The following is a 23193-nucleotide window of genomic DNA, read 5'->3' as shown; positions in this document are numbered from 1 at the left end:
AGGAGGAAATGGCAACCCACTCCAGGATTCTTGCCTGGGAAATCCCCTGGACAGAGGAGCCTGGCAGGCTACAGTCCACAGGGTCTAAACGATTCGGACCCGACTTAGCAACTGAACATACAAAACTGATGCACTGATAAATGGTATCTAACTATTATACCTATTTATAGGATATGAAACATAAGTTGATCCAGCTGATGTCGAGTGACTGGAATAAGAAAGTGAGACAAGCAGCTGCCCAAGCTCTGGGGCAAATGAACCTTGGAAAAGAGGTGCATGACACAATCAGGTAAGACCCTGTCAATATGGAGAAAGAAATGGCATTTGTTGAGCTGCTCAGTATGCTCAGCCTTGTACAAGATCCACTGCAGATTTTTTTTTTAATAAAATAAAAAGTTAACAGTCCCTATAGATACTGAGAATGTAGCTAAGGGAAGAACTATTAATTGAATGCCCATTACGTGTTTAGGCACTGTTTTAGATGTCTTGAGAGTTCAAACGTATAACATGATTCTGATTATACAAGATACACGAATGCCTAGCAAGGTTAAGTTTCATGAAGGATGGATAAGACTACATAAGCAGAGAGAAGGTAAGACATTCCATACTGGAAGCCAAATACTGAAATGAGAGTGATGCAATGTGAAGGCACGAGAAGAGAGCTTGACTGAAGCAAGAGGTATATGTTTCAAGTTTTCTTTATTCAGTCATTCAACAGGGCTTAGCATCTAGCATATGCTAGGTAATAGGGATTCAAGTAAATAAAACAGTTGAGGTCTCTACCCGGTGAAACAAATTAATGGGGATAAGGCTAACTAGGAAAGCATGGGAGTGGATAATGGCGAGCCTACAGAAGCTAGATTTCAGCCTGAGGGCACTGGAGGTAGTAGGGGTAAAGAAAGGAATGGGAAAAGTTTGAGGAGGGAAAATAAAAGCACCTGTGCCTTACAGAATCAAGCTGGGTCAAGGAAATTTCCAGGAGCGTGTGGAAGCCCTCTACCTGATTTGTGGGCTCAAGCTTATGACCGCCAAGCTTCTCCCAAGCTTTCTGAACTGCTTCTCTGATGACTTCATGGCAGTTCGGCGGGCAGCTTGTTTGGCAGCTGGTGCCCTGCAGATCCGTGATAATATGGTGAGTCAAGGAGACATGTACTCTTCTTACCTGATTAACCCAAGAGGACATTACTCTGTGCTCCCCTCATACACAGATCACTCACCGTTCTGTAGGGACACAGAATGAGAGATCAGAACAGGAAGGCAAGGAGATATATAGGCCACACCAACAGTTAGGACCACACATAGCTCCAAGCCAGCCTTCACTCTAGAGCACACCCCTGAATCCTGTTCTCACCTCAGTTAACCAGCTTCTCATTATGTGTGCTCATAGGCTTTGGGATCAACTCCAGTGGATGGAGTTAAAATCTCTAGTTATTAGAGGAGAACCTGACGGAGGAACTCAAAAGCAGCCTATATGGCCAGAGATCTGTGAGCTGGGAAAATCAGTCTCTAGACAGGAGAGAGCACTGTGTGTAAGCTAGTACTTCTGGCTCCAGCTCATGTGTGACTAGATTTGATAGATCACTTTTCCAGTTAAAGCACATTTTAGAGAAGAGCAGACCCTGTCCATTCTTGCTCTTATTCTCTCCACTCAACACTGCCTTTTATCCGTCCTAGGTCCTTGAATGCCTTCTGAATCTGATACAGGGAGATCCCTGCTGGAAAATCAAGGCCTTTGCCATTCGAGGTATTATGGCAGTGGCTCCAACTCCTCTACCTCTAATACCTTCCCATATTTTATAGAGGATCCCCAGAATCTCTTTAGGAAAAGGGTAGAGGGGAAGGGAGGGGATGATCACAGCTTCTCAGAAGAAATTAAAAATCATTTCCTTCAATTTTTAGTTAAGGATCTCGAGTCTAGGTCTATGTCTATGTTGTGGTAGAGGACTGACAAGGCGGTCCCTGCCAACTGTTGGGTATGAGTTCCAAGTAGGTATCCGCTATTGGATATACTTGCTTTCTGTAGGTGTCAACCACAGGACTCCGTAAAAGTCAGACCAGATTTAAGACTGCTACAAACCTAAAATCCTGCCCTCAAATTTCCTGGAGCTTCTTTTTAGGGATCTTTGACATTGCTTCTTTCTGACAGTCTGGCAGGTCCCTATGAGAATCAGCTCTGGGTAGAGCCATGAAGTATAACTATACCTTCCTTTCCCCTTACCTGACTAGGCTGGTCTTGAGTTATCTATCCCATATCTCATCCCTAGGTAAATACATTAGTGTATTCTCACATCCTAATGGACAAGGATGGTATTGAATATCCCCCTCCTAGGAATTCTCTAGAGGATTCCTAAAATACTGATTGTCATCTAAAAGGGAAGATATCCACTGGAGAAGGGATAGGCTACCCACTCCAGTATCCCTGGGCTTCCCTTGTGGCTCAGCTGGTAAAGAATCTACCTGCAATGTGGGAGACCTGGGTTTGATCCCTGGGTTGGGATGATACCCTGGAGAAGGGAAAGGCTACCCACTCCAATATTCTGGTCTGGAGAATTCCAGGGACTGTATAGTCCATGGGGTCGCAAAGAGTCAGATACGACTGAGCGACTTTCACCACTTTTCAAAGACAATATAGATTTTGCAATATTTAATTTAGCAAGTGGTTGCCTATTCTTTCTTAGTATTTACTAGTAAGGCCACTTCTGGATGCTAGGACACAGCCAACTCAGTCTTAAGTGACAGTGGGACATGCCCTCTAATCTCTGCAGCTTTGGGGCAAATTGGCTGCGTGAGTCCCCAGCTGACAGACCTCCTGCTCTGGGCTGTCCACTATGAAGAATCACCAGGTGTACGACTAGAGGCTTGCCGGAGCATCCTAGCCCTCAAACTTCAAGGAGACCGGGTCAGGGACACCTTCCTCGACGTGCTGCTCCTAGAGAACCATGAGGCTGTTCTGAAGTAAGCAATAACCTCTGGTTCTTGCCAAGACCTCTTGTACTGCCAATTCTTCCAACCTTGTTAACAGACTATGTCCTTGACTCTTCAGGCTGCTTAACAGCTGCAAAAACCACAGGCTTATGCGTGCCATTCATCTACTTATCCACGCAGGCAACAGAAAAACAGGACTAAATTAGATTGAAAGTGAAGCTCATGTAGTTTACGTATTTGTTCAGCATTCCAGGTGGTTTTTTAATTCAATTAACATTTATCAAGTGCCTACTTAGTGACAACAGGCTTTGGAGTCCAAAAGAGCAGGATTTGAACCCCAGCTCAGATATGTACTAGCTATGTGAGCTTGGGTAAGTTAATTCTCTGAGCCCATTTTTTCATGTATCAGATGCAAATGGTAGTCTACCATATGGGTAAGTGGTGGTGATTAAGGAGATAACATGTTAGTACCTGTCATAAAGGTGTTCAATAAACATTATCTAATAGTACCTTCAAATACGTCATCTCAAAAACTACAGAACACCCCTATAAGCTAAGCATCATACCAGTTTTGCAAATAAAGCTCAGCAAAACTGCACAGTTGAGACCGGAACTTAGGATTCTTGTCTGATTCCAAGTGCTGTATTTTCCACCTGCATGCTTTCAAGGATAGGAAGATTTAACCTAAGAAGTCCTTTTTACCTTTCAGAGAAATTCACCATGCAATGAAGATACTCAACTTAGAAAATGAAGGAAACCAAGAAATGCTTCAGGAGATCAGGAACAGGGTAGATAAGTATAAGCTGTTTTCAAGAAAAAATTCAGGGTTCTCAAGAGTTCCTCCCGATGGCTCAGTGGTAAAGAATCTGCCTGCCAAAGCAGGAGATGCAGGTTCCATCTCTGGATAGCAGAGAGTCCCTGAAGAAGGAAATGGCAACCCACTCCAGTATTCTTGCCTGAGAAAGCCCATGGGCCGAGGAGCCTGGCAGGCTACAGTCCATGGGGTCGCAAAAGAATCAAGACTAAACAGTTTCTCAGACTCCCTTCCCCGCCCCTTCCCCAAGCATGTAGATACACTTTCAATATTTCTAATCGTAGAAATATTTTCTACAATCCCACAGAAAACAGAAGATACAAAACACATCTGTGCAAGACAGGATTATAAAATCCTAATAATAAAACGACAAACAGCAGCCTATTAGTCCCATCAGGTAGCCATTGAGATCAGTTTGTTGTTGTTTCTGAAATACTGTTTCCTTCCTTCCTGTGTTCTCCTCACCATTCTCTAAACCCAAGTTCTTTCTTTTTTGCAGATGGGTATAAAGAAGGAATGAGGGATTGAAGCTGGCCCCCTAGATTTTCTTTTCCCTTCTAAATTTCTCTTAATTCCTAATCTTGGCTCTTTCCCCAAAGGAACACTAGCTAAACAGGTGGTACTACTTTTTCAAAGCTGCTGGCAGAGATGAGTAGAGGGGAAGAATACTTTTAAAAAGGCAAAAGATTCTTTCTAAATATAATTCACAAAACCAATTTCACGTCAGGCATTTCTTAGCAGATTCATCATGCCCAAAAGCTAAGGTACATTTTTCATTAACAAGTGGTTTTTTCATTAACAGGTGTAAAAATGTCCAACCAACATCACAAGAGAACAATGTTTTCAGGCATTTTATGTACCACCTAATATTAATAAGCATGATGCAATATGTTACTTCATTAACACTTTTTGATGATCTGCAGCCTGATAAGAGTTTTTTTAAATCATCATCTGTTCTGTTTCAGATTCAAACACTAAGCCAAAAGGAACTGTTGATACAGAAAGTATTCAAGATTGAGGCAGCCGTAAGAAAAGCGAAGGAGGAAGCAAAACGTGTTTATGTGCAACCCAAAGAAGGGCAAAAACCACTGAAGCTCCATACTTTTCTCCAAGAAAATTTTCAGGGTAGGTTTTCTAGGAATGAGTCCTATGCCTTGATTCCCTTAACAAGCCTTTTCAGGACTGGAGGTCTGGGGACTTAGTTGTGAGCCCTGTAGGATGAGAGCCAGAAAAGGATACTTCTTTCTTCTTGGCCACCATCTCAGTCTGTTGTCTTTTTCCTTGCCCCTTGGGTTTTGATTTTGCTATCTGATCCCTTTAGAAAAATGAATGATGTAGCTCTGAACCAATTTGAAAGTGAGGTTAAAAAAAAAAAAGGACACCTTAGAAAAACAAAAGAACTGCTGTATGTCTGGCTAAGCACTCGGAAAAAGCCTTGAAGCTTAAACTTCAATAGGCTGAGATGTACTCTCATGTACATCTAGGCTTTTGCAACTTAAAAAAAGACTTCATCAAGTTCTCAACTTTATATAACTGAAACTTTGCACTCATGGCAAAATGATCTTAAAAATTCCAGATACAACCTAAAATGATCAGGTGGAGACATCAAGCTGTACCAAAACATAAAATCAAGTGCACCCAGGCATAGCAGCAGAAGCCTCAGGTCATTCAGCCAGCTAGCTGCCCACCAGCCACCACCCCAAACCCAGGTTTTCTGGTTCCAAGTCCAGTGCTCCCTCTGGTACACCAGGCTCTCTTCCACCAACCATGAGAATATTCATTTGCCAGATCTGGGGAAGTTTCTTTCAACTACCAGAAAAAAATAAAAGAGTAGAAAGTAACTTGAACAGCAGCGTTCCCTCACGGCCAGCCTGCTACAAGCTGGCTGACTGTGGCCTATGACAGCACAGCTAGTGACATGCTGCCTGTTTTAGCAGCAGCACAAGCCACTGATGCAAGCAAGCACTGAGCAAAAACATAATACCCTTTAAAAAACATAATATACTCATAACTTTTCCAATAGGATTGTGCTGTTTGGGGTTCAAGGAGCATGAGTAAAATGAATCAATTACCCCTAGGATTGCAAAATTGGTCCCAATCCTACATCCACCCTAAGTTACCTTGCGCCTCAGCCATTGCAGTTTTCCCGTACCTACCCTCCTCCTCCCACATTTCTTCAGACCATGCCACACAATAATCTAGCCTCAGAAAAGGAAAATTCTTTGGCACTTTAATAACTTTTCTAACATTCCCACAAACTCACAGTAACAAACAGGAAACTGAACCCAACCCTCCCCACAAACTGATGAAAGAGAACTCAGATGAAGGATGCAAATTCCAAGTAAAAACTTCTGATGTCTCAAGCAGAATAACACAGCAAATCCCACACAGTACTCTGAAGCCTGAGGGTGATGATGAAGTTGGTCTCTCAAATGATCAGGAATCAAGTTACTCCTGCAGAAAAGGCTCCTTTTTCCATCTCCAACTCCTGCTTTTACTTCTGTGCCTAGGTGAGGAGGTGTCTCCTAGAAGACGGTCTGACTTCTATGATACTGAGGCAGTCATAAAGGTAAATATGAACACACTGATGGGTATCAAGTAAGAAAATGAGTTTTCTCCCTCAAAAGATGGTGGGAGAGAACCACTACTGTCTTATTTCTGGCATTTAGTGAGTAACTAGTTCAGGTTAGAGGCATCTTGGTGAGCAGCAGCCCCTTATCATATAACATGGTTGCCAAGGAAAGCTGGTCCTCCACAGTGTCACAGGGCAAGTCCCCTACTCGCACAAACTCTGGGTAGGAGCGAAGCAAGAGTTCCATGGCATCAGCTTGCTGGGGGTATATCTCCAAGCACTTAGGCTCTTCCAGGTGATAAACTCGGGAGTTCTCCACTGTGTAATAAAGAAACAAATGGCCCCCCTCACCCACCAGCCGAGCTATACCATCCTGAAGCATGTGCACTTCTGTTTCTGTTGTCAACTGGGCTCCCACGTTTACAGGTTCTCCAGCCTCCCAGCGAATTGGGAGCCCATAAACGCTTAGTGCCCTCTCCCTGTCAGTCAACACAGGGGGCAGAGAATCGTGGATGAAGTCTTTGGCTCGCTGGTCAGCCACAGCATCAACTGGGGCAAAGTGTCCCAAGCGGGCAACCAGGACCCGCACCTTCTCCATGAAAGCGGTTCTTCGCGGATCCTTAGAATCCGAATGCTGGGCCCCCATGTAATCCATAAAGTCTCGGGGCAGCCCCCTACGAAACTCCACATTTTCCTCCATTGCGGCCTGCACTGCCAGGGGCAGTACAGCCTCCAGGAAGTCGCCCCACGTATTGCGCTGGAATGTGGACAAGGTCAAGTGCAGAGAGTGCACCCCATCCTGGCATTCGGCTTGGTGAATGAAGCCTCGGGGGAAATAGAGCAAATCTCCAGGTTCCAGCACCGTCTGCAGCACCGGCTCTCCGAGGTCGTCCTGGCTGAAGTTGGGGCTGGACGTCAGGGCCAGTTCCTCGGTCGGCACCCGCGGTCTGTAGACCCGCCAAAGTTTCCTACCTTCCAGCTGCAGCACGAAAGCCTCGATGTCGTCGTAGTGGGGGGCAAAGCCCTGCGAGTTGGGGGGAGTAAGGTAAACGTTGGAGCCTGCCATACTTCCGAACTGCTCCTGGAGCACGGCCAAAAACTGCCACACGGTGGTGGAGAAAGCCTGCGGACAGAGGAGGCGCAGGGAGCAGCCGGCCCGGTACAACGACCACGCGGCGGCGGGCAGGGCGCGGCCGGGAGGGTTCAAGGTCTCGCGCCGCCCATTGACGTAGCGCGCGGCGTCCAGGTGCTGCCCGAATTGCACCTCCTCGTTGCGCAGTATGGAGTCGAGGTCGGCGGTAGAGAAAAGACCCTGGTAGTAGCTGTGGTCCTGCCGCCGCACCAGCACTGCCTCGCGCTCCCACAGGCGCCGGTAGAAATGGTCCGGCGGCATGGGCGCAATGAGCCACTCGAAGAGGCGCGCCGCCCGTCGCCGGCTGCTAGGGATGCGGTTCAGCTCGGCCAAGATGCGCTGCAGCGGGGAGTCCCAGGGCAGCTCCTCGCCCGTGCTTTCCCCCTGCGGCCCCGACAGCGTGGCAGGAGCCACGGGCGGCGGGACGGCCGCCGTGTGCTGGGCAGAGCACAGCAGGGCCGAGGTCTCCACCAGGGGCGCGGACGGCCCCGAAGCCGGCACCAAGCGCGCGGGCAGCGCCGACGCCTCCGACAGGCGCACCGGCGGGGTGTGAGCTTCCACCAAGCGTGCCGCCGGGGTCTGCGCCTCCACCAAGGCGCGGGGAGTCTGCAGGGAGCGGGACGCGGGCGAAGCCTCCAGCAGCTCCGCGGGCCCGAGCTGGCCGTGCGGCTCCCGCCCGGTCGCATCCGAAAGGGCCGCCGCCCCTCCCGCCAGCGGGTCCCCGGGTTCACCGACCGTCGACTCCACCCTTGAGTCCTCCAAGTCCTCGCTCTGCAGCGTCTGGGCCCTGAGCGCGGCCATTCGGGACGAGACACTTCTCCTCAGCTGCCGTCGGATCTTTCTGGGCCTCAGGGGCAGGGCCAGGACCGACCCGCTATGTGGCTGTTGCTGGCGCCGGCGTCTCAACCGCCCGCGTCTCAGCAGCCCAGCGCTAGCCCTGAGCCCGTCCATGGTCCGAGCCTCCCGCTAGCCCAGCGGGAGACGGCCGGAAGCCGGCTCACGCACGCGGCGGCCGCAGTGTACTCTGGGAAGGGGGCGGGCCTCCAGCTGCCTTCAGGTTGTCCACGCCCACCATTTTTCCTCCGGCGCTTCCCGCTTCCCCAGTTAGAAAACGTTGAATTCTCGGGTTCGCCTAGAGTCGCGGAGTCTCTGCCAAGTTGACGTTGGTTCCATATTTAGAGGGCAACTTAAAAATCAGATTGTCAGGGACTCCAGGAAAAAGTTGCGACTTAACTCTCCTTTTCTTCCTGTGTCTGCAGATTGCGGTGTTCACAGGCTTGTCCCCGTTTCCGAATAACACGTTGCCCAGCAGCTTTGCATGAGAAAGCTGACAATTCTTGGTTTCAAGGATTGCACTCAGGCAAAGTTCTAAGTTCAGACTTTTGGTCCATCTGGTCCTCTTTACAGATATTGATTGAAGCCCTAAATTCCGCCGCCTAACTTCCCTTTGTCCTCTCTCCATTACAAATTTTCAGTCATAGCCCTATCTCCCTGAAGAAAAAAAAAAATCCATGGACTTTTCTACTTGTATTTCTTTTTTAATATAACAAATGTTTACTGACTACCTACTAAGTGACAGACATCGCGACAGCATGGGGTAACAATTACAAGCAAAACAATGAAACATTATTACCTGCCTTCTTGGGACTTATTTCCGAGGACAAAATCAACATTCGAGATAATGCACAATCCTTTTTCTTCCCTTCATCTTTGCGAGTTTGATCCAGCTCAAACTTCAAGATCATGGAATGTTTTCTGACTTAATTCCGTATTCAGTAAACATGCTGACTTTACCTGCGCAGGGCTTCTCTGGTGCTCAGCTGGTAAAGAATCGGCCTGCAATGCGGGAGAACTGGGTTTGATCCCTGGATTGGGAGGATCCCTGCAGAAGGGAACAGCTAAAAAGCCTCTTGGTGAAAGTGAAAGTGGAGAGTGAAAAAGTTGGTCTAAAGCTCAACATTCAGAAAATGAAGATCATGGCATCTGGTCCCATCACTTCATGGCAAATAGATGGGGAAACAGTGGAAACAGTGTCAGACACTATTTTGGGGGGCTCCAAAATCACTGCAGATGGTGACTGCAGCCATGAAATTAAAAGACGCTTACTCCTTGGAAGAAAAGTTATGACCAACCTAGACAGTATATTCAAAAGCAGAGACATTACTTTGCCAACTAAGGTCCGTCTAGTTAAGGCTATGGTTTTTCCTGTGGTCATGTATGGATGTGAGAGTTGGACTGTGAAGAAGGCTGAGTGCCGAAGAATGGATGCTTTTGAACTGTGGTGTTGGAGAAGACTCTTGAGAGTCCCTTGGACTGCAAGGAGATCCAACCAGTCCATTCTGAAGGAGATCAGCCCTGGGATTTCTTTGGAAGGAATGATGCTAAAGCTGAAGCTCCAGTGCTTTGGCCACCTCATGCGAACAGTTGACTCATTGGAAAAGACTCTGATGCTGGGAGGGATTGGGGGCAGGAGGAGAAGGGGATGACCGAGGATGAGATGGCTGGATGGCATCACGGACTCGATGGATGTGAGTCTGAGTGAACTCCAGGAGTTGCTGATGGACAGGGAGGCCTGGCGTGCTGTGATTCATGGGGTCACAAAGAGTCAGACACGACTGAGCGACTGAACTGAACTGAACTGAACCCACTCCAGTATTCTGGCCTGGAGAATTCCATGGACTGTATAGCCCATAAGGTCGCAGAGAGTCAGAAAAGACTGAGTAATAATCATTGTCACTGTTACCTGCCCAACCCCCCAACTCCCCACCAACCCCCCACTGTCCTGGTCTGTGTGGCAGGTTGAAAAAGAATTTCCAGACATGAGGCAGAAAGAGAGAAGAATAAAGTTTGTCAGAGTGGGACAAGCTGTTAGAACAGTGAGCCAGCTTAAGGGAGAGCCGAACGTTTTTGCAGGCTAGCAGCCAATTTTTATAGCTTCAAGATAGAGAAAATTCCTACTGGAATGGTGGCATTAGGTGATTGGTTAGGATGCTATAGGGTGGATAGTAGGGTGGGTATTTTATATAATATGAAGTCTGGGAACTGGCCAGTTTTGATCCAAAAGCTCATGGCAACAGTTGCTGTGGGGCTTGGTCAGGTTCAGAGAATTTTATCCTGTGAACTTTGTAAGGGACTCCACACCTGTGACCTTGGTGTTGGGCTCACATCCATCCCAGTAGGAAGACACAGAATTTCCTTTGGATGACCATTCTTTGTCTTACACTCAGTTGCTATGGATCAGGTGGGGCTCCACTTGGGCTCCAGAAGTGCTGCAGAGCACAGTGAATGCTCCAGACGGTGGAAGGCCTGGAACATCACTGGAATCCAGTATCCTAAGGCCACATTGATTGGCTTGTGCTTAACCACGTGACCCAAATTTCTCCATTCCAAGTGAATCAAAGGAGCTTTGCTCTACAGACAGGCTGCCAGAGATTCTGGAGTCCACATGCAGAGGTGAGCAATATCCTCATCATTTTTGGTGGCAATTGAGCATCCATCCAAGAAAATTCCTGTGTCCCCAGACTGCTGTGGGAGACCAACTTTTGAGTTCCGCATTTTCGCTCCAAGCTGCCCCTGGTATTTAAGAAGAACTGCAAGCTGCACCTTGGGCCAGGGTCTCTCATCAGTTACCTGCCCTGAGCCCAGCTTTCTTGGGTGGGAGGGGTGGAGAGGGGGCCGAACTGAGATTCATGAAGGGAATCGGGGCTATTCTTGTATTCTTGATATCTGCCCTTCCCATCCCCTCTGGAATTCTGTTTTATTAGCTTTAGCTTCTCTCTACAGAATCTTCAATCGCACCTCCTCTGAACCTTAAATCAACTTCTTGAATCTGGGTCTCTCATTTTGTTGGGGCCAGTGTGAGGAAAGCAGGAGAGACTCCATCTTGAAGCCTGTCATCCATCTTAAAGACAGGATGTGAGCTGGGCCTGAACCCTGCCCAAGAGTGAGGAAACCATTGCTAGTGAAAACCAGGTCTCCTGGAGACTTCCCTCCCTACAGATGACAAACGGAGACTGTAGTTGAAGTCGGGCTGCCCCTGTTAGATTAACCATGGAGATATCCCCCCTTGATGTATAGTCATTGGCAGCCAGTTCAGTCAATTCAGTCCTTCAGTTGTGTCTGACTCTTTGTGACATCATGGGCTGCAGCACGCCAGGCCTCCCTGTCCATCACCAACTCCCAGAGTTCACTCAAACTCACGTGCATTGAGTTTACACCCTTGCAAGCAGTTATGAACATGTTAGACTTGCATCAAGTTACTCTCTCAGATCTCAGTAATCTCATCTGTAAAGTGGGAATAGTCATTGAATATACTTCTTCATAGAATTGTTGTGAGGATAAAATAATGGATGCAAGGCACTTAGTGCAGGATCTGGTAAAGGTCTACACACTTTAAAAATTGTAGTTATAATTATTATTATGAAACAAAGCCATGGACGATGGCTTTGGTGCCTCTGGCCCAGTTTGGAGGATCTAGGAGTGCAGGAGGCAGAGAAGTACTTTAGTTGGGCAGGATGACAGCATGAAATGGGGAGATTATTCATGCACATGCCCTGTGGAAGTTTAAGTGGGTCACTGGGACCATATCAGACAAGGCCATTGTGTGAGATATCACTCTGCAGTTACCTGGCCAAGAGCCAAAGGCCAAAATAAGGGTTGAAACCAACTGATGTTCTCCTGGAAAGTCCTGTGCCCTAATCTAGGGCTGCAGTGTCTGAAGGAAGGGCCAGCAGAGGGGGAGCCCTCTTCCTAATTGACAAACAGGCTGTGTGTGCTTGCCTGATAACAAGATTCTCTGGGGAAATACTGCAATGGGCAAGTTAAGGCTGTCACTGGCAGCTGTGTTTTTTCAAAGAGAGCAGTTTTCAAAATAAAGTGAACCCATCCTATAGTGAACTGGGGGGATGAGCTATGCTTCTTGGCTGGCAAAGCTGGGGAATACTGTGCTTAGCTGGAGGAGGGCCATAGATTTGTCTTGACCACATCCTGTACAGGTATCTTCTACTCTAAGTCTTTCCTGTGACCTCATCCCCTTCTTTTTTTCAACATTTTTGTGATTTCCTCAAATAAAGAATGTTGTTTCTATCTGTCTTCTAAGTTTCCCTTGTGACTGGGAGGCACCTTTTGGGGACTGGCTTATCTTTAATTTCATCTTTTTCCAATGGATCTACTTAGTTCCACAAAAGTAGCTATTAATAACCATTTTCTAGGACTTCCCTGGTGGTCCGGCAGTGGAGAGTCCATTCTTCCAATGCCAGGGGTGCAGGTTTGACCCCAGATTGGAGAACTATGGTTCCACATGTCACAGGCGTGGCCAAAAATTTTCTAAAAAACAAAACAATTTCTAGAAATATAATTTACTGACATGGAATAACTTCTCAATATATCATTGAATAAGGAAAAAGAAAAAGACAAAATAAGTGATACAGTAGGTTCCCATTCAGGTGTGTGTGTGTGTGTGTGTGTGTGTGTGTGTGTGTGTGTGTGGTGTGTATGTGTATTTCTATCTATACATCTGCCCATATATACATACTAGTGAAAAAAGTTTGGGAGTCCTTATGCCACAATATTTAACAGTGATTGCCTTTGGATGGTGGGATTTCAGGTGATTTTTATTCTCTTCTTTTTTGCTTATTTGCATGGTCTGGGTTTTCTACATTGTAAATATCATTTATACAATTAAAAATATAGTGTTTTTTAAACAACAAACTTCACTTCCTCTAATTCTTTCATTTTTCCTGCTCTCTAATCATTGTTTGCCTTGCTCTTGTTTTCTTGAATTACCTTTATTAATTAAAGAAATTTGATATTGAGATTATAAATGTTAATAATTGTTCATCAGAGAAGCTGCTGTAGAAAAGAGGTTGGATAGAGCCTATCCCATATTTAAAGCTACATAGAATGATTTGAAGCCTCTCAGAAAAGTTATCTCCTCCACCAAAACCCATTGTTAGTTTTTCCTTCGAATTCAGTTCAGTTCAGTTCAGTCGCTCAGTCGTGTCCGACTCTTTGCAGCCTCATGGACCACAGCACGCCAGGCTTCCATGTCCATCACCAACTCCCAGAGTTCACTCAAACTCACGTCCATTGAGTTGGTGATGCCATCCAACCACCTCATCCTCTGTTGTTCCCTTCCCCTCCTGCCCTCAATCTTTCCCAGCATCAGGGTCTTTTCAAATGAGTCAGCTCTTCGCATTGGCCAGAGTATTCGAGTTTCAGCTTCAGCATCAGTCCTTCCAATGAACACCCAGGACTGATCTCCTGTAGGATAGACTGCTTTGATCCTCTTGTAGTCCAAGGGACTCTCGAGACTCTTCTCCAACACCACAGTTCAAAAGCATCAATTCTTTGGCGCTCAGCTTTCTTTATGGACCAACTCTCACATCCATACATGACTACTGGAAAAACCATAGCCTTAACTAGACGGACCTTTGTTGACAAAGTAATGTCTCTGCTTTGGAATATGCTATCTAGGTTGGTCATAACTTTCCTTCCAAGGAGTAAGCGTCTTTTAATTTCATGGCTGCAATCACCATTTGCAGTGATTTTGGAGCCCAGAAAAATAAAGTCTGACACTGTTTCCACTGTTTCCCCATCTATTTCCCATGAAGTGATGGGACCAGATGCCATGATCTTCGTTTTCTGAATGTTGAGCTTTAAGCCAACTTTTTCGCTCTCCTCTTTCACTTTCATCAAGAGGCTCTGTAGTTCTTCTTCACTTTCTGTCATAAGGGTGGTGTCATCTGGATATCTGACGTTATTGATATTTCTCCCAGCAATCTTGATTCCAGCTTGTGCTTCATCCAGCCCAGCATTTCTCATGATGTACTCTGCATAGAAGTTAAATAAGCAGGGTGACAATATACAGCCTTGACGCACTACTTTTCCTATTTGGAACCAGTCTGTTGTTCCCTGTCCAGTTCTAAATGTTGCTATTAATCATTGCCTTTTTCATTAATTCTTCCCCCCTCCCCCCATTGGGAAGATATATTAGATTGCCAGGGCTACCATAGCAAAGTACTACAGACTGGCTAACTTGAACAACAGAAATCTACTTTCTTACAATTCTAGAGGCTGGAAGTCTGAGTCAAGGTTTTGATGGGACTGGTTTCTGGGTCCTCTCTCCTTGGTTTGTGAATGACTGGCTTCTCCCAATCTTCATATGGTCTTTTCTCTGTACAAGTCTGTGTTCAAATTTCTTCTTTTTATAAGAGCATCAGTCATATTGGATTAGGGTCCATTCTTAAAATCTCACTTTAATTTCATAACCTCTTTAAAGAACTTGTCTCCAAATATAGTCACATTCTGAGTTACTGGTTAGAATTTATGAATAACACATGAATTTTAAGAGACACACTTTAGCCTGTGACAGAGGGGTGATATATACTAAATCACAAATTCCTTGAAGCACTTTTCCTTTTTGAAGGAAGGATAACATGATAAGTTATTGAAAAGGAGATAGGGAGAAAAAGAAATTTAAGGAACATAAAAGAAAACAAATGTCCAGGGTAGTGGTTTTCAGCCCAAGATGACCTTGTACCCACCCCCCGCAACCTCCTTCCCAGGGGACATTTGACAATATCAAGAGACATTTTTGTTTGTCACAACAGGGGAGATGTTACTGGCATCTAATGCATAGAGGCCAGAGATGCTGCTAAACATTCTACAATGTGTGATACAGCACCACACAAAGGATTATCCAGACCCTGACCTAAATGTACCAAATATACCTAAATATACCAAAAGACACTTGCTCCTCGGAAGAAAAGCTATGACCAACCTAGACAGCATATTAAAAAGCAGATATATTACTTTGCTGACCAAGGTCCATCCAGTCAAAGCTATGGTTTTTCCAGTAGTCATGTATGGATGTGAGAGTTGGACTATAAAGAAAGCTGAGCACTGAAGAATTGATGCTTTCGAACTGTGGTGTTGGAGAAGACTGCTGAGAGTCCCTTGGACTGCAAGGGATTCAAAGCAGTCAATCCTAAAGGAAATCAGTCCTGAATATTTATTGGAAGGAAGGACTGATGCTGAAGCTGGAACTTCAGTACTTTGGCCACTTGATGCAAAGGGCTGACTCATTGAAAAAGACCCTGATGCTGGGAAAGATTGAGGGCAGGAGGAGAAGGGGATGACAGAGGATGAGATGGTGGATGGCATCACCGACTCAATGGACATGAGGTTGAGCAAGCTGCAGGAGTTGGTGATGGACAAGGAAGCCTGGTGTGCTGCAGTCCATGGGGTCGAAAAGAGTTAGACATGACTGAGCAACTGAACTGAACTGAACTGAAATGTATCAAGGTTGAGAAACCCTAGGATAAACTTTTGGATGACTTCATCAATATAAAATTTGAATATCTTTGATCCAGTAATATTAATACTACTTCCAAGAATCTATCCAGCAGAAATATCCACCCATGTGTACAAACATATATATATATAGATAGATACTTATTGTTTATCAGTTCAAAATTGAAAATGGCTCAAATGTACTAAAGATCAAGAATTCTTGTTAAAAATTATTACTAGGAAAGATGTTGAAAATATATTGTAATTGAAAAATCAAATTCCAGAACAATATGTATGTTGTCCCTTTTTGTTGTTAAAAATGCAATCCATGTACATTTATATATAGTTTCTTTAAAACTACATGTGTTATATATGTGTCTGTGTGCACAGTTGAATACCTGAAGTCAGAGGTTCCCTCTGGGGAATGGCGTTATTGGCAATAGAACTTTCATGCTTAAATTTATACATTTCTGAGTTACTTGGCTTAAAGTCTCAAGGATACAGGACTTTGCTTTGGCAAATGTGAGACAGACTCCAGGCTAACTTTGAGAATATTGACTCTTACTAATTTGGATCATTGTTTTACCAAATTACTGTAAATCAGGGAGCAACGTATTGTAATAATCCTCAAACCAAATCAGGCAGAACTCCTGTGGACTAAGAATGATTTTTATATTTTTAAATGGCTGATTGAAAAAAATCAAAAGAAAAAGAATATTTTGTGATGTAAAATTTATACAAAACTCAAATTTCATTGCCAACATATAAACTTGTATTGGAAGTTCGTATTGTACTCATTCATTGGAGACTCCCTGGGGCTACTTTCATGCTACAACAGCAGAGTGGAGTAGGCTGTCTCACACTCAAAGCATAAAATATATACTATTTGGCCCTTCACAGAAAAAGTCTGCTAAGTCCTGCGGTACAATACGTAAGATGTTTTCTAGGATGTTGAACTTCCAACTCTTTTGCTACGGTCCCACTAAAAGAATTGTGAAAAACTATGTCACCTCTTCACTTTCTTTCATCGACATCAAAAATGTTTTTAAGGACTTCTGTGGTGGTTCAGTGGTAGAGAATCCACCTGACAACATGGGAGACGCAGGCTCCGTCCCTGATCCAGAAAGACCCCACAAGCCACAGAGCTGCTCGGCCCCTGTGCCACAGCTATTGAGCTTGTGCTCTAGAGCCTGGAAACTGCAACATGAGAAGCCTGCACACTGCAACTAGAGAGCAGAGAAAGCCCACGCACAGCAACAGACCCAGCACAGCCAAAAATAAATAATACATAAATAATTTTTTAAAATGTTTTTAAGTAGATACAAAGAGTCTAATTTCTAACATCTACATATTCTGGCATTATATATTGATATTTTAATTAATTGTTATATCACTTCAAAAATGCATCCAACTAAATCTCTAACAGTTTGGTACCTACCATCCATCCCCTGGAGAAGGAAATGACAACCCACTTCAGTATTCTTGCCTGGAGCATCCCATGGATGGCGAAGCCTGGTGGGCTACAGACCATGGGGTTGTAAAAGTCAGACATGACTTAAGCAACTTAGCACACATATATCATCCATATTAAAAATTGTAATAAACAAGCTTGTAATAAACAAGCTCTTCTTTGAAGTTGAAAATTTAATCTTTTTTTGAACTTACATTCTATTTTTAAATGAGTTCCACACAGAATTTTATTCTAATATATTCTATATGCTTGAAAATATTTTTTATCCGCATCACACTATCTGTAACAAAAATATGTGTTTAAATTGAGGTTACAATTATAGTCTCTTACCATAGTCTGGGTTTCTTCCTGGGACTCCTTGACCTCCTAAATGATTTTTTTTAAATTTGCATTCATTGAGACTCGTTCTTTTGTTGTATAGTTCTATAGGTTTTAACAAATGCATAATGCCTGGTATTCACCATTTTGGTGTCATAGAGGCTAGTTTCTGTTCAGTTCAGTTCAGTCACTCAGTCATGTCCGACTCTTTGCAACCCCATGAATTGCAGCATGCCAGGCCTCCCTGTCCATCACCAACTCCCAGAATCTACCCAAACCCATGTCCATTGAGTCGGTGATGCCATCCAACCATCTTATCCTCTGTCATCCCCTTCTCCTCCTGCCCTCAATCTTTCCCAGTATCAGGGTCTTTTCAAATGAGTCAGCCCTTCACATCAGGTGGCCAAAGTATTGGAGTTTCAGCTTCAACATCAGTCCTTCCAATGAACACCCAGGACTGATCTCCTTTAGGATGGACTGGTTGAATCTCCTTGCAGTCCAAGGGACTCTCAAGACTCTTCTCCAACACTACAGTTCAAGAGCATCAATTCTTCGGCACTCAGCTTTCTTTATAGTCCAACTCTCACATCCATACATGACTACTGGAAAAGCCATAGCCTTGACTAGACGGACCTTTGTTGGCGAAATAATGTCTCTGCTTTTCAATATGCTATCTAAGTTGGTCATAACTTTCCTTCCAAGGAGTAAGCGTCTTTTAATTTCATGGCTGCAATAACCATCTGCAGTGATTTTGGAGCCCAGAAAAATAAAGTCAGCCACTGTTTCCTCTGTTTCCCTATCTATTTCCCATAAAGTGATGGGACCGTATACCATGATCTTAGTTTCCTGAATGTTGAGCTTTAAGCCAGCTTTTTCACTCTCTTCTTTCACTGTCATCAAGAGGCTATTTAGTTCTTCACTTTCTGCCATAAGGGTGGTGTCATCTGCATATCTGAGGTTACTGATATTTCTTCTGGCAATCTTGATTCCAGCTCAGACTGTGCTTCTTCCAGCCCAGCGTTTCTCATGATGTACTCTGCATAGAAGTTAAATAAGCAGGGTGACAATATACAGCCTTGACGTACTCCTTTTCCTATTTGGAACCAGTCTGTTGTTTCATGTCCAGTTCTAACTGTTGCTTCCTGACCTGCATACAGGTTTCTCAAGAGGCTGGTCAGATGGTCTGGTATTCCCATCTCTTTCGGAATTTTCCACAGTTTATTGTGATCCACACAGTCACAGGCTTTGGCATAGTCAATAAAGCAGAAATAGATGTTTTTCTGGAACTCTCTTGTTTTTTCCATGATCCAGCGGATGTTGGCAATTTGATCTCTGGTTCCTCTGTCTTTTCTAAAACCAGCTTGAACATCTGGAAGTTCATGGTTCACGTATTGCTGAAGCCTGGCTTGGAGAATTTTAAGTATCGCTCTACTAGCGTGTGAGATGAGTGCAATTGTGCGGTAGTTTGAGCATTCTTTGGCATTGCCTTTCTTTGGGATTGAAATGAAAACTGACCTTTTCCAGTCCTGTGGCCACTGCTGAGAATAGTTTAACCACCCTAAAAATCTTTGCTTCCTCTTTTCCATCCTGTCTTCCTCCCCTCAAACACCCAACGATCAATGATCTTTTTATTATCTCTGTTGTTTTGCCTTTTCCAGAATGTCATATAATTAAAATCATACATTAGTAGCCTTTTCAGGCTAAATTCTTTCACTTAGCAATATATATTCAAGGTTACCCATACTTTTTTGTGGCTTGAGAGCTTTTCTTGTCTGAGAATAATATTTCATCATATGGATGTACCACTGTTAGTTTTTTCATTCACCTATTGAAGATTGGTTCTAGTTTTTCGTGATTCATAGTGATTATGAATAAAGCTGCTACAAACATTCATGTGCAGGTAAGACTTACTTTTTATCATGATTTCAGTTTTATTTTTTGAAATATTTATTTGTCTGCTTCGAGTCTTAGTTGCAGCATGCAGTTTCATTTTTAGTTGCAACAATCAAACTTTTATTTGTGGCATGTGGGATCTAGTCCCCTGACCAGGAATTAAACCCGGACCCCATCATTGGGAATGTAGAGCCTTAGCCTCTGGACCACCATGAAAGTCCCATCATTTTTCACTTTTAGCATAATATTCAAAGAATATAATAAAAATGATCGACAGAGAAATACATCTTGAAAGTCAAAATTAAAATTATATAGCCCATCATAATGTATTATTCAATTTTTTAAGTAATAAAAAACAAGATAATAAATAATTTGTTGGTTCTTACTACTTAAATAGCAAAAATACAATATAATATGTAGCTGAAATTATAAGTTATTTGTAAGGTAAGAATTATTATACAAGGCCCAGTGTTCTTTCTGCAAATATGTAAATAGGCATATATGAAACTCTGGAGTTAAACTTTTGAGATTAATTAGAAAATATTTAAGTATATAAAAACCAGAAACAATCTCATTAAATTCATCAGACATCATAACAAAATTGTTCCTATTTATTAATGAAACAGAATGATACATGCAAACACAAAGGCAAATTCAGTGTTTGTAGTACCAGTATAGATTTGTTCCCTGCAAATACACAGTTCTGATGTGTACTATTTTGCTTGATTCCTATTACAAAAGAAAAACATATGGTGCATTTATTGATAATGCAGTTTTCCTGCATCATCATATTCTGGTTAAAAAAAAAAAACCAGGGAAACTTCAAAGAATGTAAAATTTTCAAATTCAAAACGGTCTTTTTGTCAAGGTAGGTGAGAATATATTTTATTTAACAGTTTGTTAGCTTAATTGATAGCATGTATATATTTAGATATTTAGTAAGTGGGATTCCATTTATACTTTGACCCTAAGAATACATTTAGGAATGAGATAGATATCACTTTTTTTATTCCATAGAGTAACAGAGAAACTTAGGTTGATATTAGTACAGCCTAGACTCCTGGGAATGCTTTAACCTAAGTACAAACTTAACCCTGACCATCACTACAATGGTTTATAAAATGAAAAGAGAGCAATGCAGTGTCCCCAGGGGCTGTTCACTCTGATTGAATCTATCTCAGCACATCTGAGGAATAAAGCTCTTGAATCGTTGCTACTATAGTTCCCATAGCTGCGGCTACTTCTGTGTAACAGTAAAGATAAAGAAAACCCAGTCTCACCCCAAAGATCACCATGTGAAGGTCCAAGCCTTGGGTGGGCAGTTCAGGCATATTCTCCCCATTAGGCTGCTAAATGGGATCAAGAGTTAGGGCTTGAACTCATAGATTGAATTCTCTTATTTATGATGGTGGTTCATAGAGCTATGGCTGAAGAGGCTTTGTCTTTGGATATACCTGTCACGTGAGAACCGCATTTGGCATATGTGTTCACAGGTTAATATTTCTCTGCAGCCTGTGAGGCCCTGCGCACCAAATCCCTGGTCACAGAGTCCAGTCCTGGGCCTAAACACAAGAAGCAGAGGTCGCTCATCACTTGTCAAAGATCTACGCACTGCCCGTGAAAAAAGAATTGCAATGGGACCATTTGGATATGACAACCAAGATCTCTAGCTAAGTGAAAACTCAGAAGTTTTTCCCAGGGCTTTTTCCCCTTGAAAGAAAGGTAATTATTTCTAGGATGAGTCCTTCTCTTGCTCCAAGACACAGGCAGCAGTGGACTTAGTCACATTCTTCTCTTTACCTGATGTTGTATAATCTCTTTGTCATTATGTTTATAAAGAAATATCTATTTAATGTTGACCTGGCTTTTTTTTTTTTAACTTGGATTTTTAATTTGCACCATATACACAGAAGGTTCAAGAAAATTGACATCACACTAGGTGATAGTGCATATTTTTCCATAACCTAGGAAAGTCACATACTAAATGTAGGTCAGAACTCCAAATTTTACTAGAACAGAAATATTCAAAGACCCAGAATCTTTTGCAAGGTATACAAAGAGCCCTTTGAAACCCAAACTAGAATCCCATTAATCTGGGAAAGAAAGTCATAGGTGATGTTTTCTATCCACAAGTCTAGTCTTGTTCTAAAGCAAGGTCTTTAACTGCAGCCCACAAGGCAATGAGGAAACCATGTCACAGGACTTTCATAAGAAAACAGAGTCAGTACAATATTTCCCACCTTGTATTGTGTGCATGGGTGTGAACCCTTTTAGATCCCTGTGAAGCATTGCTGCAGTTTCACAAGGCTGATCAGCAATTCTTACGAGCTTCAGTGTAGTTAATGCTTAAAAGATTTAGATATCATGGGAGAGTTACAAACTGTATCTGTATCCTAAGCTGGGATCCTCTAAGAGCACACAATACCCCTAAACTTGCCATGGAAGAGGAAAGATCCAGAATTCACAGTAGTGTGAATCCAGCTTTCTTTCCAAACTATTGATTGCTATTTACACCCTAAATAGCTTTGGAACATTCAGTGATTATTGTAAAATAAAGGTAATATGAATCTCACTCTATTTTTCTTCTGATGAGGTCCTCTCTTCTGGTGCACTATTATGATCAGAAATATGAAAAGCAATAATTTCCACTATGAACTCTTGGCAGCTATGGAACATGGAGGGAAAAAAGAACTTTGGGGAATATCAGTTAAGTATGAAAAAGAAAATCTTCCTTTTTCCTGTTTCATGTAACCCATGTTTTTATTTGTTAATTTACACACTTCATCCCAGTGAAACACTAATGCATTAAGCACCACCACATATATCAAAGTCATTTCCATATCTATCAAATCTGAAGATTCCCAGATCTGGCTGCCATGAGACATTTGAGACAATAAATAATTCTGTATGAGTACTTTTTCAGCCCCTGTATCTGACTTTCACTTCATAATGAAAGGACTTTATTGTGCTCTCTGGATCATTGGCAGGAACAAGAGGGCTGAACTGAACTCTTCAGTAGGTCAGTAAGGCCAAATAGAGGGTCTGTTAGGCTATCTGTACTGTGGGAAGGGCAGCAGCAGAGATCACCCTTGTCTTTGAGCGAATTTATAAGACACACATTTAAGAACCTTTCACAGACAATATGCTTAGTCTAGTAGGAATTGTCTGGTATACTGCAGATGTGCTGTGAGAGGCCAGGGGAGGGGGGTGCTGCCATAGTCTTGGATCTCAGAGACAGCAAGAGCCTTAGAGAGGGGAGAAGACCCTCCAGGCTGGGGAAAGAACAGGAGAAAAGCTGGAGGAAGGAACTTGGCAGGGGTCCTTGAAGGCTCCATTTTCAACTCCTGTTTCCCAATCGGTTCACTTGTTACTTCACAGTTAAGAAGCTGGACATCCATCTCCTTACCCTTGTACTTTGTGTGTGTGTGTGTTAGTTGCTCAGTTGTATCTGATTCTTTGCGACCCCTTGAGGACTATAGCCCACCAGGCTCCTCTGTCCATGGAATTCTCCAGGCAAGAATACTGGAGTGGGTTGCCATGCCCTTCTCCAGTGGATCTTTCTGACCCAGGGATCAAACCTGGGTCTCCTGTGTTGCAGGCAGATTCCTTACTGTCTGAGCCACCAGGGAAACTGAATCTATTCATATTAATAAAATGTTATAATGACAAAATAATCCAGAGGTCCCACAAATCCTTGCCTGTCCTTCCAGACTGAGGCTATTGTAAGAGACTCTCTTCCCACCCAGAATGTCTTGGCTGTCTCCTTTACATTTCTC

General features: G+C 43.5%; 2 protein-coding genes across 2 annotated transcripts in view; one reads left to right on the top strand and one right to left on the bottom strand.

Moving 5' to 3' along the window:
* Window positions 1–21087, top strand: part of HEATR4 (HEAT repeat containing 4) — a 36906-nt gene extending 15819 nt beyond the window's left edge. Inside the window, exons 9-16 of the mRNA XM_052646576.1 lie at window positions 171–289; window positions 952–1132; window positions 1675–1744; window positions 2766–2955; window positions 3635–3713; window positions 4705–4864; window positions 6250–6308; window positions 20929–21087. Of these exons, the coding sequence (XP_052502536.1) occupies window positions 171–289; window positions 952–1132; window positions 1675–1744; window positions 2766–2955; window positions 3635–3713; window positions 4705–4864; window positions 6250–6308; window positions 20929–21087 (1017 nt within the window). The remainder of the gene's footprint in view (window positions 1–170; window positions 290–951; window positions 1133–1674; window positions 1745–2765; window positions 2956–3634; window positions 3714–4704; window positions 4865–6249; window positions 6309–20928) is intronic.
* RIOX1 (ribosomal oxygenase 1) lies at window positions 5969–8394 on the bottom strand. Its single transcript, XM_052646577.1, has one exon. It carries the CDS (start codon window positions 8392–8394, stop codon window positions 6421–6423), a length of 1974 nt encoding a protein of 657 aa, XP_052502537.1. The 3' UTR covers window positions 5969–6420.
* Window positions 21088–23193: the final 2106 nt, after the last annotated feature.

This window comes from Budorcas taxicolor, chromosome 10 (genome assembly GCF_023091745.1).
Source record: "Budorcas taxicolor isolate Tak-1 chromosome 10, Takin1.1, whole genome shotgun sequence".
Lineage (NCBI taxonomy): Eukaryota > Metazoa > Chordata > Mammalia > Artiodactyla > Bovidae > Budorcas > Budorcas taxicolor.
The sequence above is the reverse complement of the archived record's forward strand: the minus strand, read 5'-3'. Positions and strand labels throughout refer to the sequence as shown.

Excerpts from the sequence above, each read along its gene's own strand:
- RIOX1 (XM_052646577.1), bottom strand. The coding sequence starts at position 8,394 with ATGGACGGGCTCAGGGCTAGCGCTGGGCTGCTGAGACGCGGGCGGTTG.